This window comes from Chiroxiphia lanceolata, chromosome 16, assembly GCF_009829145.1.
Source record: "Chiroxiphia lanceolata isolate bChiLan1 chromosome 16, bChiLan1.pri, whole genome shotgun sequence".
Lineage (NCBI taxonomy): Eukaryota > Metazoa > Chordata > Aves > Passeriformes > Pipridae > Chiroxiphia > Chiroxiphia lanceolata.
In genome coordinates, this window is record NC_045652.1 from 14,871,461 (window position 1) to 14,884,227 (window position 12,767).

At 45.2% G+C, this 12,767-nt stretch overlaps 1 protein-coding gene across 1 annotated transcript; it reads left to right on the top strand.

Moving 5' to 3' along the window:
• The first annotated feature begins 1,156 nt into the window (after positions 1-1,156).
• Positions 1,157-10,464, top strand: TEKT4 (tektin 4). The gene is made up of 6 exons (XM_032704444.1): positions 1,157-1,743; positions 3,437-3,507; positions 5,094-5,237; positions 6,452-6,674; positions 7,817-7,971; positions 10,104-10,464. Exons 1-6 carry the CDS (start codon positions 1,216-1,218, stop codon positions 10,321-10,323), a joined length of 1,341 nt encoding a protein of 446 aa, XP_032560335.1. The 5' UTR covers positions 1,157-1,215; the 3' UTR covers positions 10,324-10,464.
• The last annotated feature ends 2,303 nt before the right edge of the window (positions 10,465-12,767 follow it).

A 12,767-nucleotide genomic window follows, 5' to 3' on the forward strand; every position in this document is an offset into this window, starting at 1 on the left:
TGCAAGGGCGACAGTGCCCTCTGTTGTTACCAGCACCTTCCTTGTGCTGAGGGCTCCGAGCACAAGGTGTGCCCTCACAGCCTTTCCTTTTCCCTTTCCTTTTTCCTTTTCCCTTTCCTTTTTCCTTTCCCTTTTTTTCTTTTTCTTTCACTTTTTCCTTTCCCTTTTCCCTTTTCCTTTTCTCTTTCCCCTCCTTGTTACACAGTGATGGCAACCCCCAAACTTCACCCTGATTCCAGGAGCAGCTGAATCTCCTCAGGTGCCAATTAAACAGGTGATGCAGCAGCAGCTGCATTTCATCAGCACCTGCTCTGTGTCAAGACCGAAGTCACACGAGTGGCCTTAAAAATGAACATTTGAGTGTAAGAACAAAGTGAGGTGCAAAATGGGCTGAATTGAGCGAGTTTAACCCTGTGGATGCTGCAGGGCCGGGTCCCCTCAGGGGCTCTCTGGGTCCCAGGGCAAACGTGGTGGGGGCAATACACCTCCCCTTGGCTTCCACCACTTGCTGGGCTGAAATCCCACTGGGATCCTCCTGGATTTCCAAAACAAGCAGGAAAATGTGTTATTGTGGGCATGCACCAGTCAGAAAAGCGGAGCCCCAGGCCCGGGGGTTGCAGTGAGGGGGGGACCAGTGTCTTCTGCTGTGTCTACAGTGAGGACTAGAAGAAATGGCTTAAAGACCAGACAGAGAAGATTCAGATGTTAGAAGAATTCTTTGCACTGTTTGGGTGCTCAGGAATTGGAAGGGGATGCCCAGAAAGGTGGTGGAGTCCCCATCTCTGGAGATGCTTAAGAAGTGTCTGGATCTGGCACTGGAAGATGTGGTTTAGGGTTTTAGGGGTTACAGCGACACTGGTACATTGATGATTGGGTTTGTTGGTCTTAAAGGTCTCTTTCAACCTTGACTATTCTATGATTCCGGGATTCCAGGATGCTATGATTCCATGGGAAATCTATCATTCCACGAGGCCCGCCCGCCGCCATGACACCCCCACCCTTGTGTCCCCGTCGCCATGGCAACAAGCAGCGCGGGGGGCGGGCGCAGGCGGCGGCATCTCCCAATCAGAGGCGCCCTCAGGGCGTATCCTCTCTGCGATTGGTTAATGAAGGTGTCCGTTAAATCGCGGCACCGGCTCCTCATTGGTGGCGGCCGTTGCCGCGGTGACGGCCGGACGCCGAGCGGGAGGCGGGAGCGCCCGGCGAGGCTCCGCCATGTCCGCCATGGCTCTCCCCGAGGAGCCGGTGCCGCCGGCCGTGCCCTCCTGCCCCCTGCCCGGCAAGATCTGCGATGTCGTCCGCGACGAGAGGCCCGGCTCGTGCTGCGGCATGGCCATGGCCGGCTTCCGCACCTCCAAGTACCAGCTGCCCGAGTGGCACCGCAGGAACGCCCGGGTCTACAACCGGGCGTACACCGTGGGCGAGGAGTCGGAGCGCGACCTGGCCGAGTCCAAGCACCTCAGCAGACATGCGGCCGCCTGCGCCCAGAGGGCACAGGAGTACTCCAAAACCACCCTGGCCCAGCGCCTGCAGGACATCCACTTCTGGAGGGTGGAGCTGCAGAAGGAGGTCATGGAGCTGGACGCCGAGACCAACCTGCTGGCGGCGCAGAAGCTGCGGCTGGAGCGGACCCTCGATGCCACCGAGGTGCCCTACGGGGTGGTCACCGATAACCTGCAGTGCCGGGAGAGGAGGCAGCCCCCGGACCTGGTCATTGATGAGGTGGAGAGGCAGCTGCTGAAGGTGAGAAGGACCTTAAAGTTGGTGGCTGCTCCAGTCTGTGAAGCGAGGAGCAGCTCAGGCAGCAGGTGAAGGTTCTTCTGCAATACCGAGGCCCAGTGACCTTCCTGGACCGTGTCGTGTCACTCCAAGTGTTAAGAAGGATTGTTTAAAGTTCTTCCTCTATTTAAAAAGTGTTTAAAATCACAGGAGTGTGGCTAGAGCAGAGCAGATCCCTCTGAATGCTCCTCTGAACGTGGACCTTCTCCCAGGAACCAGCCCCAGGTTGTCCCATGGTGTCCCAATCCAGGGACCTGGATGAAAGCATTTCCTCTCCATCCCTGTGCCACAGCTCCTCCAGCCAAACAACCTGACTTTGAACTCTTCTAAAAAGTTAAGAAAAATCATTTATTAGGAAAATTCCTCCTCATTTCCTCCTGCTTGTTCCCCCCTGGCAGCCTTGGACTGCCACTAATTAGGAGAAGTTCAGTTTTAAATGTCAGATTTGAATATCTCCTCAACAGGGAATCCACTTTTCAGTTATATTTTGAGTCATTTCACGAGAGAATTTGTTCTTTTTGCATTATGTCACTCTTTCCAAGTGAGAGACCTCCATTGCTAAAGGGAGGCTTTTCCATTTAAAACTCCCAGGGAGCTGGATGTCTCTTTATTTACATGGAGACTGACTCCCCACCTCACAATAATTTCAATTATTATAAATGTAACCCTTTAAACCCCTTTTGAATTTTTAATTTAACAACTCACCCGTTGCAGGAAGTATTCTCCCACTTTGTAAAAGGACACCTTCAGCTGTGGTTTTATTTTAATTATGCCTCAGAAATAATGTTTTCTTTCCCATTGTGATTGTCCTTTTCCATTTGGAACCAACTGATCTTTTTTCTGGTCCCCGTTGCTTTCTTGGGATGGAGAATCTGACACTGCAGGGACACACCCACCCATTTATTTGTCAAAAACAGGACAAGGATCAGTGGAATCTGGGAATAAACTTTATTAGCAAGGAGATCCTCCCTTAGCTGTCATTGATGTAAAGCAGAATTAATTAGGTTTTCATATGCAAAAGCTCTTTTTTTTTTTGAGCCTCAAATATTAAATTCCTTTAAATAATCCCAAAGAAAAGGCTGGAATTTTCTGGGGTTTTATAGTACTGTGGAATCCCCAGGTCAGTGATTATTGGTGGTTTATCCCTAAAGCAGCTTTATGGGGTCAAAAATGAGCACCAGGTTCTTTTTATTCGACAAGAGATTATGACAAGAAGGAAATTTTTCATTTTGGTCACATTTGTGTTGGATTAAACATTCCAGTTTGAGGTGAAACACCTTCCACTAGCCCAGGTTGCTCCAACCTTGGCCTTGGACACTTCCAGGGATGGGGCAGCCACAGCTTCCCTGGGCATCCTGTGCCTTCCATAATATGGCAGAACATAGAGTTTTCCAGCAAATACCCAGGCAATATGAAAATAATGAATTCCCAGGCTTTAGAAGCATTCCAGGTATTGCTGCTGCCTTAGACTTAGAGCTGAGTTCCCCCAGGATCTGCTGATTCCTCAAAAAAAAATCAGAATAAGTTAAGAGCAGGTGAGAAAATTTCAATGTTTATCTGGTTTTATTGATTTATCCACCACCACTGAACACAAATTCCTTGGCAGGATGGTGTGTCCTGCTCTGGATGTCACAGAAATATCCCTATTTTTATTTAGGAAGCTGATCTTATCAGGAATATCCGGGATCTTTTGAAAAGAACTATAATCCAAGCCACCAACCAGATCCGGTAGGACATTTTCCCTGCTACTTCAGCAGCTGATTTCTGGAGCCATAATAATTCCTGGGACATGGGAATAATGGATAAAGTCCTCACCAGTGCTTATGGGCTGTGGGAATTCCATTTAAACTTAGAAAAGGCAGTGATGAAACTCGAGGATTTTCAAGTAGAATGAAGTAGGTTTGGATTTCCAGGCCTGGTTTCCAACGTGGGGTTGATTTTTTCCAACACTGAATTCTGGTGCTATAAAAGTATTTCCTGGATGATTCTTGCACCTCGTGATGGATTTGTGTTATTGGATGGTTTAAAGGAATTGCACCTTTTCCAAATGAGGTTTTTTTGCCACCAGGTGTCAGTGTGAACTTTAAATCTGTACCTTCTGTCCCAGCAGGGGTGTTCACTACCTTTCCAAAGGATTATTTGCTTGGAATTTCTAACAAACCCTTTGGAAAGATGTTACCTGACCCTTTAAGATGCATCAGTATAATGGATCTGACTGCTGGAAACCTTGATATTTTAACTTTAATTCTTTTTTTTTTAATCTGCTCCTATTCTACCAGATAAAATAAAATATTGCTTTTGAAAAGAATGGCTATAAATGCAAAATAATAGAAATTAGTTCTGTTACATCAATTAGAGGATGAGAGGAGCCTATTTGGCTTTTTGGAATTCTTGTAAGATCATTTTAGTCCCATTTAGTCCCATTTTAGTCCCATTTTCCGGTAGAATATTAATTCCTTGGGTGAGAGTGACATCTGCTGTCCCCAGCTGATAACGACCCGGCTTTGGGAATTGGAATGTTAATTAATTTGGTGATGTGTGACTCTAATTGGCGACAGAGCAGCAGTTTGAATCTGAATATCGCTGGACTTGTATCTTCCAAGGACAAACTGCACGGAAGGCTGGATAGGAGGGCTCAGGGAATGTGTGGGGTCGCTTTGGGGAGGTCTGGAGTTTGAGATATGCTCAATATGTTGGTGAAAAGGGAGGATGAGTCTTCCACTGGCACTCCCTGATGTCCTGTCAGGGATGGAGTGTTCTGTTGGGCAAACCTCTTGCTCTCCCCATGACTGCAGCTGTCCCCACTGCTGAAAAAACCCCAATAAATTTGAGGATTATTGTGTAAAATCCCAAGTGCAACCACTCCTTTGTCTCAGGGGATGAGCTCTGAGCCTTCAGCAGGTGCAGAGTTGGCCTGGAGGTCTGGGACAGTGGAATCAAGGAATGGGTTGGGTTGGGAAGGACCTCCAAGCCCATCCAGTTCCACCCCCTGCCATGGGCAGGGACACCTTCCACTAGCCCAGGTTGCTCCAACCTGGCCTTGGGCACTTCCAGGGATCCAGGGGCAGCCACAGCTTCCCTGGGCAACCTGTGCCAGGGCCTCCCCACCCTCCCAGGGAAGGATTCCTTCCCAATATCCCACCTAAATCAGGCTTAGTGTCCTTCTAGGAGCTGCTTGTGGGACTGGGAGGATTTTAGAGACAAAAGGAAGGTTTCTGGTGACACAAAGGCCCAAAGCTGAGCTTCCAAGTGCCTGTGCTGGGGCTGGGGGTTGGGTTGTTCCCCACTGACAATGTGTGGGTTTAACTTTTCAGCTCCAATCGGATCCAGAAGGAGTTTTGTGAGCTGGACTGGTCGGACAAGGTGGAGACCTATCACATAGATGACAAATGTGTGACCTACAACAACGACAGCACCAACATCCAGTTCCACCCCAGCTCCGTCAAGTTCGAGGAGAAGTGAGTGATTCCTGTCAGTTATTCCTCCTGGAATAACCCCAGGAAAATACAACATCCTTGGAGGCACTGCAGGCTGACCCTGATGGGAATTAAAGGGGGGATTCTGGTTCCTTGGACACAGAAAATAGGTTTAAAACAGCTCCATGGAGAGCAGAGTTAATGCCACCACCCCTGATGGCAAAGCTGGCCATGCACAGGCAAGCTGAGCTTGGAGGGGTTTTTCTTGGAAATAATTGGCTTTGTGCTGCTGAAGGCTGATCTAAATCCTGTTGGGACTTGCTGTTTGACATTGGAAGGCAAGTCATTCCTTTGGGAAAGGCCAGTGTTGCTTCCTGCAAATGGACAGGAGTGGTGGAACATCAACCTTGGGGCTTCCCCCTCCCCTCTCAGGGATGTCCTGTCCCAAGGGCTGTGGTTCCTTCTGCTGCTCCACATGGCCAAGTGTAACCAGGCATCGTGGAATCATGGAATGGTTTGGGTTGGAAGGGAGTTTAAAAATAATCCAGTCCCACCCCCTGCCATGGGCAGGGACACCTTCCACTTGCCCAGGTTGCTCCAAGCCCCGTCCAACCTGACCTAGAACACTGCCAGGGATGGGACAGCCCCAGCTTCTCTGGGCAACCTGTGCCAGGGCCTCCCCACCCTCACAGGGAACAATTTCTTCCCAATATCTCACCTAAATTTCCCTTCTGTCACTTTGAAGCCATTCCCCCTTGTCCTGTCCCTCCATCCTTTGTCCCAAGTCCCTCTCCAGCTCTCTTGGAGCCCCTTTAGGCACTGGAAAGGGCTCTAAGGTCTCCCTGGAGCCTTCTTTCCTCCAGGTTGAACACCCCACCTCTCTCAGCCTGTCAAGATCTTGTATCTTTTATTTCAAAGTAGACCCAGACTGTAAATCTTGAACACATTGATGTGTTTATTTGCTGTGACTGAACTGCTGGTGGTGCACGAAGTGTGTGTCTGTTTTTTGATCCTCAGCACTGTCAGCTAAAGATGGAAGAGCTTTGGTTGATCTTGTGTCATTCTTGGCTCCCCTCATAAGCCAGAGGAATGAGAGATTATTAATTTGTTAAAGGATTAGTCTTCTCCCTTCATGGCAATCCACCCTGCAAGCAATGGCGCAGAGGTTGACGGCGCTTTTGCAGGGAGAGAACCGGCTTCAGGCTGTCTTCTGGAGGGCAAGATTCCCATTTTATTCCATTTTTCTCTTCTTCCAGCGCCTCCACACCCAAGACCTGGGCCCAGTTCAGCCATGACAACATTTATAGTGCGGAACAGGAAAAATTGGCCTCTGTGCAGCTCCGCTCCCTCATCAACAACATCATCCACGACGTGTCCGAGGACCTGCGGATGCAGCGGGCGGCCGTCAACGAGGCCTTCGACAACCACTGCAGGGAGCTGGATGATGCCAAGCTCAGGCTGGAGCAGCACCTGGAAAAGGTGAGTCCTTCTGAGAAGGTCACAGCAGATTTGTCTTCTCAAATGCCTCAGTCCCAGCCGGGTGTCGAACACTGTTTTGTGTCAGCTCAAGGTCTGGGAAGAGCCTTCGGAGCTGGGTTGGGGCTCCAGTTCTGCTCTTTCTGCTTTTGTTGGGATGGACTTAAACATGAGGAAAATGAAACACTTCCATCCATATCTGGGCTGAACTAAAACCTCCCAAGTGTGGAGCTCTCTTTGGAGGATTCCCAGGGTTCTGGGTTTTGGGGAATGCCAGCCATCGCTGCAGTGGTGGCAGCAGGTCCTGCCAGGGGGTGTCCTCAGCCTCTTCCCCTTTCCCAACATGGAGCTGCTCCTTGTTTCTTGTCAGGCCATTGCAAGTGTGGAAAAAATAGTCATTCCTTAGGATCTGGTGGCCCTTCCTGGAGGGAGGGTGTGTTGTCCCCCCAACAGGCTGCAGAGGATTTTCTGCTGCTTCTCCGATGTGATTCTCAGTGTAATAATGAGAATAAAGAGCTCCAAACCACCTTAATACTTTCATTTCTTCTATGAATAAGGTGTGTCTTCAGCCTCTTCCCCTTCTCCAATGTGGAGCAGCTCCTTGTTTTGTGTTAGGCCCTTGCAGTGTGGAAAAATAGTCCTTTGGCCCTGGTGGGTAATGACAGCTGGGCAGGTTTTATGTTTTCCATCCATGTCAGTGGTTGTGAGGGAGAAGGGGGTTGGGATTTCCTGTCTTTTCCATTTCCCTCAGAAATCCCTGCCTTTCCAAGCTGATCAGCAGCTCTCAGTCTCATTCAAAATAACCTGATTTTTTTTTTCTTGGAAGACATTTACAATTAAAATCAAATTAAGATTTACAATAAAAGCACTTCCTGGAGGTGGGATGGGTTGTCATCCCACGGGAGACATGGAAGAGGTTTTGAGCAGAATATTTTCTGCTGCTTTTCAGACCCAAGATGTGATTCTCAGTGTAATAGTAAAAATAAAGAGGTCCAAACCACCCTTGTACTTTAATTTCTCCTAAATTCTGACCAAATACGAGGCCAGAACTGCAACAGCCTCGCCAGGCCCATGAGCAGATGTTTATCCATGCTCGGGGAAAATACCATTTTTTTTAACCAGTTCTTTTCCTTGGGTGTCCTCAGATCCTCAAGGACATTGGAGAGGAGGAAGCCAACATTGTTGCTCTCAAAAAAGCCATCAGGGACAAGGAAACCCACCTGAAAGTGGCTCAGACCAGGCTCTATGACAGGTCCTTCAGGCCCAATATCGAGCTCTGCAAGGATGAACCACAGTTCAGGTAATTAAACAACTTCTCCAAGTGCCTTTTCTATCCCAAAGGGACAGTTTTTCCACTTTTTATTGGTAACACACAACCTTTAGCTTTTCTTACTTGGTTTGGTTCTGATATTAGTCACAAATAATTCAACAGAAATCCCCATCAGGAATATTTTATTTTAAATATGTTATTGTAAATTTTAATATATTATTATATTTTATAATATTAGTATTATTTATAATACTTATAATATTTATAGTATTTATAATATTTATAAATATTATTATATTTCATTTTGTGATATTATATAAATTATAATACTTTACATTACATTATATTATATTATTTAAATATTATTATTTTAAATATTTTATTTTAAATCTGTGATTTTAAATATAATATTTTATTTAATTATATTATATATATTATAATATTTTACATTATATTGTATTATTTAAATATTATTCTTTAAAATATTTTATTTTAAACGTTATTGTAAATATTTTTATGATTATATTTTATTTTGTGATATTATATAAATTATAATATTTTACATTATATTATTTAAATATTAATATCTAAAATATTTAAAATATTTAAATATTTTAAATATATTTATCTATTATATTTAAGTATTTAAATTTTATTATATTATATTTATTATTTATATTTAAATTTATATATTTATATTCATATACCTGTATTTATTATACATATTTTATATATTTTATATACTTTTAATATATTTATTTATTATATATTTTACATATTTATTTATATTTATATAAAAATATTACTATATTATAAATATGTTATATATGTATTAAATTTTATTATATTTAAATATTTTAAAATATTCAAATATTTAAATTCTGTTATTTTAAATGTTGTCATATTTTATTTTATTACATTATATGAATTATAATATTTTACATCACATTCTGTTATATTATGTTATTTAAATATTACTCTTTTAAATATTTTTTTTTAAATATTTTATTTTGAATATTTTATCCTGATGTGTCGCCAAACAGAAAATCTATCCATTCAGCTCTGCTTTATTCTCTGAACTGGGTAATTTGTCTTGGATTTAGATGATCCAAAGAATAATTGGCAGCACGTGGATCCCTTGCTCACAAAAACCCACCACGAGGTGGACTCTGTGTGAGGGAATTGTGCTCCAGGTGCTGGGAATGTGAATACTCTGGGATGATCTCAGTGTGACAAAGGAGGGGGCTGCTGGTGGTTGATTTTCAGCAATAATCTGCTTTAAAACTGGAAGGCAACCAATCCTTTCCAATTGAAGGGCCCATTTTGATCTCAGCAGAAGCTTTGCCATTGATTCTCCTCCTTCCCAGTTTTCTGCCCTCGGGAAAAGTGGGGAATCAGCTTTTGCAGGGTTCCAAATCCCTGCAGCAAAGGTGCCACCCAGTGCCCTGCTCTTTGTACAGTGAGGGAGGAGTTCTGGTTAATCCAGAGGCTCCCGATCCAGCAAACCTTCCCTGCCCAAGCTTTTCAGCCTTTTCTGGGATTTAAGGAATGTTTGGTTGCCAGGCTTGGGCTGTTTGGAGCTGGCACAGCCCCCAGGGATCTTGTTTTCCCAGGAATTAAATCTGTGCCTTCTCCACAGATTCCTCCATCCCACTGGATTGGAGCTGAATTTCTGTGCTGCTTCCAAACTTAATTGCTCCTTTTTAAAAAAATTCCGTGCTGCTGCTTCCATAAAATCTGCTGCACTTTTGGAGCAAAGACTTCTCTGTCTCTTGAATTTTATACCAGAGAGCAGAGCTCCAAACCCAGGTTTAAAAAAATTCTGATTCACTCCAAACTGGGTGACTTATTCAACAATTATTGCCCTCTAATTCCTGGTACAATCCTAAAGGATGGATAATTCCACCGTACTTACAGCAAAAGACATTCTTGGTACTGCCTGAATGAATTCCTGGTACTCCCTAAATCACTTCTGGGTACTACCTAAATCATGGGAGGCTGGGAGAGTGAACCCTGCTTTTCTTGGGCTTCTCTGAGCTCCTTTCTGAGGAATTGTGTGATTCCAGAGCTGGAATCTTTATTCCCATCTTTATTCCCATCCCAGCCGACCTCTCTTCGAGCGCCTCCTTCTCTTCCTTATTCCCTCCTGTCGTTCCCTTCAGGTTGGTGAGCGAAGTGGAAGAACTCACGGTGTTCATCGAAGCCCTGAAGAGAAAACTGATGGAATCTGAGCAGTGCCTGAAGAACCTGGAGGAGACAAGGATGAAGCTGGAGAAGGAAATAGCTGTGAAGGCCAACAGCATTTTTATTGACAGGGAGAAGTGCATGACCTTCCGGATCCGCTACCCCGTGGATCTGGAAGTAGCCAGTTACAAACAGTGATTTCTGTCCTAACTCTGCAAATCTGGGGGAAAAATAGAACTCCTTCTTTTCTGTTAAGCCCTTGGCAAGTGTGGAAAAAAAAGTCTAGAATCTTTCATATAAATATAAAATAAATGGATATTATTACTCACAGAATTGCTGCATTTGCTGTGTTTTTGACCTGTGTTAAAATTAATGTATTGTGGTGGGTTTTGAGTCTTCCCCCTTTAAAACTTCTGCAAAACCTATTTACAGTGAATTTAAAACAGCTTAAAGATAATTCATTTCTTCTGCAGTATATCTATAACATAGGTGTAGAGTATTTTACACTTGGAGGTTTCACCCTAATATGTCGAGGGAATATATCTTGTGAATAATAACAATATACCCAGGTGGAGACAGAACATTTCTAGCTTGAAATAAAAGCAGGAAAAGTGAGGATCCCACCAGCAGCAAGGAAACAGGGGACAGACTTAAAGCTGTTCAAACATTCTTAATAAAACCCCCCAAATTTGCCCAGGTGACAATTGGTCTGTTGGCAAAACCGCTCCCTGCTGAAATGTGGCCAAGGATTTTGAACCTTCAAGTCAATAAATTTAAGCTTTTTCAGGAAAAAAAAGCCCAACTAAACAGCTTGGGAATTCGACCCTGACTTTTAAACTTCAGCACTTGCACGTGGAGTTGGGCTCCCGACGTGTTCCAGCTATTCCCTGGAAGCAGGGAATGGGGTTATTACCCCTAATGGAGAACACAACAGCTCCACCTCCCTCAGCAGAGCACCAAAGCAAATGTCGCTCGGCCATTAGCTTAGTGGGGCACTTGGTTAAATGTGTGCCACGTCAAAAAAGGGGCACAGATGACACAGAACAGAATTTCCATTATGGTTTCCTGCATTACAGGTTTGGGGTTTTTTTACTGTTAAAAAGCAGCTGGTCAAAGAGAAAAAAAAAAATCTCCAAGGCCAATCACCCACAAAAACCCCAGGCCAGGGACCTTTGTGCCCAGCCCTGGGAGGCAGAGCAGGGCCCATGAAGCTGAGCTGTTTGTCCCCCAAATATGTGTCCAGGACACATATTTGTGTCCTGTTCACTCAGGATGTGCAGAGCACTCCCCAACAATCACCCTCCTGCTAAAAGCTGCTCCCATTCCTACAAAAACAGGCTGTGGCACTCAAGGCTCCTGACCCAAACCTGTCTTTTACAGCCTTTGGGCTCCAAAATTCTGGTTTTTCTTTTTTTTTTTTTTTTTTTAAATAGATTTGCTCTTTGTGATTATGTTTTTATAGGCCAGATGTTGGATCTTTGTTAGAGAGAAATCACAGAACCCAAATGGTTTGGGTTGGAGGGATCATCTCCTTCTACCCCCTTCCACACCTTCCACTAGGCCAGGCTGGTCCCAGCCCCATCCAACCCGGACTTAAACACTTCCAGGGATGAGGAATCTTCTCTGGGCGACCTGTTCCTCCTCCTGCAAGTGTCTGGGTGTCCTGGGCAGCTTCATGGGCCCTGCTCTGCCTCTCAGGGCTGGCCACAAAGCTCCCTGGCCTGGGATTTTTGTGGGTGTTTGGCCTTGGAGCGTTTTTTCCTCTCTTTGACCAGCTGCTTTTTAACAGTAAAAAAACCCTGTAATGCAGGAAACCATAATGGAAATTCTGTTCTGTGTCATCTCTACCCCTTTTTTGTCATGGGGCCCATCTGGTGGAGATGGAGCCCTCAGAGTGGTCCCTGAGCTGCCCCCCTGGGCCACCCACCCTGGCTGTGGGTGATCCACGAGCAGAGCAGGATCACCCACGGAATAAATTGAAATCCACCCCTCTTTGGCCATATTTCCACCTCATCCCCTTCTCCCATCCCCATGAAGTGCCTTGTTGAGATGTGGGCTCGTGATTAAGGATCCTTGTGAGCAGCAGATCGTTTTTAGGATTGCTGCAGTGGAGGAGCTCTTCTCAGGAGAGGCTCTTAAAACCCAAATGAGTTCAAGTGTGCAAGAGATGAAAGCAGAGCTGCCACCACCCACCTGGCTCTGCAAAGTCCAATTTATTTGCACAAAAGCCAGTTTGGTTGTAAAACTCTTCCGTGCTTTCTGAGGAAACCTGGGAGACTTTGCCTGTTCGAAGAGGTCACTTGTGTGGAAACCTGGCAGCAGATTATCCTAAAAAGCCAACCAAAGGCTGCTGCCAAAAAATCAGGGAGCTGGTGGGTTTGTTGTAGTGTCTACATGTCTGAGAAACACAGCAAACAGCTTTTGGCACTTCCAGCAGAGGATTCCTGGTTGTCTCTACCAGCTTAAAGAGCTGCTCATCACCACTAATAGAACTCTTCAAATTGGCATCACAACATTGGGTTTTTGGGTGCAAAAAGGCAGCTAGCCCTGGGCATACCTGTGTAGCCACTCACACCCTGCAGGGACACCTAATTTTGGCCTTTCTTTGGAACAGCTCCTGGCTAAACCCTGCTGAAATCATT

What these genes read in the sequence shown, in the direction of transcription:
- TEKT4 (XM_032704444.1), top strand. Translation starts at nt 1,216, where the DNA reads ATGTCCGCCATGGCTCTCCCCGAGGAGCCGGTGCCGCCGGCCGTGCCC. An exon ending in TGGAGAGGCAGCTGCTGAAG is followed by an intron (nt 1,744 to 3,436) that starts GTGAGAAGGACC and finishes ATTTTTATTTAG; the next exon opens with GAAGCTGATCTTATCAGGAA. An exon ending in AAGGATGAACCACAGTTCAG is followed by an intron (nt 7,972 to 10,103) that starts GTAATTAAACAA and finishes CGTTCCCTTCAG; the next exon opens with GTTGGTGAGCGAAGTGGAAG.